Source organism: Coturnix japonica, unplaced genomic scaffold (genome assembly GCF_001577835.2).
Source record: "Coturnix japonica isolate 7356 unplaced genomic scaffold, Coturnix japonica 2.1 chrUnrandom507, whole genome shotgun sequence".
NCBI lineage: Eukaryota > Metazoa > Chordata > Aves > Galliformes > Phasianidae > Coturnix > Coturnix japonica.
The window spans coordinates 39,142-41,077 of record NW_015439896.1 but is presented as its reverse complement, the minus strand read 5'-3'; the positions used below and the strand labels follow the sequence as shown (position 1 = coordinate 41,077).

General features: G+C 61.8%; 1 protein-coding gene across 1 annotated transcript in view; it reads right to left on the bottom strand.

Moving 5' to 3' along the window:
- The window catches only part of GRIPAP1 (GRIP1 associated protein 1), a 15,319-nt gene that overhangs the window by 10,824 nt on the left and 2,559 nt on the right, over positions 1-1,936 (bottom strand). The window contains 4 exon segments of the mRNA XM_032441706.1: positions 8-34; positions 456-517; positions 642-708; positions 806-915. Of these exon segments, the coding sequence (XP_032297597.1) occupies positions 8-34; positions 456-517; positions 642-708; positions 806-915 (266 nt within the window).

Here is a 1,936-nt window from a genome sequence, read left to right as displayed (position 1 = left end):
CACCCACCTGAGCCTTCTTACTCTTACTGAGAGCCTGAAAACAACAAGAATTGGGGGAGGGGGTGAGGACCCCCGGGAGACCCCAAATCGGGGGGGGGTCCCCACCTTATTGGGTGGGGGTCCCAACTTATGAGGGGGGTCCCACTTTATGGGGGGGGGTCCCAACTTATTGGGTGAGGGTCCCAACTTATGAGGGGGGTCCCACCTTATTGGGGGGGGTCCCTCCTCATGGGGGGGGTCCCATCTTATTAGGGGGGGGTCCCACCTTATGTGGGGGGGTCCCAAATTGGGGGGGGTCCCACCTTATGGGGGGGGTCCCACTTTATGGAGGGGGTCCCAAATTGGGGGGGGGTCCCACCTTATGGGGGGGGTCCCAAATTGGGGGGGGGGGTCCCACCTTATAGGGGGGGTCCCACCTTATTGGGTGGGGGTCCCAAATTGGGGGGGGGTCCCACCTTATTGGCCTTTGCCAGCTCCTTCTCCACCGCCTGCACCTTCTGCCGCAGCCCCGCGAGTTCTGCATTGGGGGGGGTGGGATATGGGGGGGGTCATTACATTATATATATATATATATATATATATATATATAAATATATGGGGGGGGGTCGGCACCTCATGGACCCCCCGGTTTCCCCCGTTACCGGCGCTGCTCCGCCGCAGTTGATCCGATAGACGATAATTCTCCGTTCTCAGCTCCAGCAGTTGGGCCTTGGGGGGACATGGGGGGATATGGGGGGAGATGGGGGGATATGGGGGGGGAGATGGGGGTCACAGCCCCCCCATGGGACCCCCGCCCGGCCCCCACCTGCATCCGCTCGAACTCCTCCGCCGACAGCGCCTGCGCCATCTTGCCTTCCCCGCCCCCCCGGCACTTCCGGGAGAGGAAGCGGAAGTGACGTCGAAACCATAGAGTTCACAGAGCAGAGCGGCAGAGCGAGGTGGTAGGCGGGAGGGAGGGGCGGTGCGGTGGTCCTCCACGGCAGCGCATGCGCCGTCTTACATTCTCCCCCTGCGGAAGCGGAAGTGACGCCAGAACCATAGAGTTCACGGAGCAGAGCGGCAGGGCGAGGTGGTGGCGGCAGGGAGGGGCAGCGCGGTGGTCCTCCACTCGAGTAAGCCTTATTCTATAGGGCTTTCGACATGTATAACTGCACATAACGTGATTGTGGGAAAACCAGGCAATAAAATTCGTTAATAAAAGTTTATTTTCGACGCTTTTTTTTAAAAGATTTTTGTAAAAAAAAATCGAGGAGAGAAAAAAAAAATAAAAGAGGGAGTGGCCCTTTAAGAGAAACAGGAAGGGGAGGAGCCTGAGGGCCCGCCCCCAGGGGGAGGAGCCAGGGAGGGGGGGGCGCCTTAAAGGGACAGGCAGCCCTTAAAGGGACACGCACCCTTTAAAGAGCTGGATGAATTGGGGGGGGGGTCTCAGGGGTCGTCGTCCATACTGAGGCTGCTGCGGGGGCTGGAGGCGCAGGAGGGGATGGGGGAACACACGAGGGTCCCGGGGGGTCCCAAAGCCTCGAGCCCCCCCCCCTCATCCATCAATAGATCATCGAGACCCCCCGAGCCCCCCAGCCCCAGCCCCAGGTCCAGGTCCAGCAGACAATGGGGGGCTGGGGGGGGGAAGGGGGGAGCGACGGGGGGCTCGTCCTCGGACCCCCCCCCCACATCTGGTACTTGTGGGGCTGGGGGGGGGCTCAGGGGGAGCCCGTGCAGCTGAGCCTGCAGCTCCAGCTCCTGGGGGGGAGGGGGGGAGTGGGGCAGCCCCATAGAGCCCCACATGGGACCCATAACTCATCCCAGTGCCTTTAATGCAGCCCCATAGAGACCCACATGGGACCCTGACTGACCACCCCCACCCCATAGCGACCCCCAAACCCCACACAGAGACCCCCCACCCCATAGCAACCCCCAACCCCCCCCATAACCCCCCATA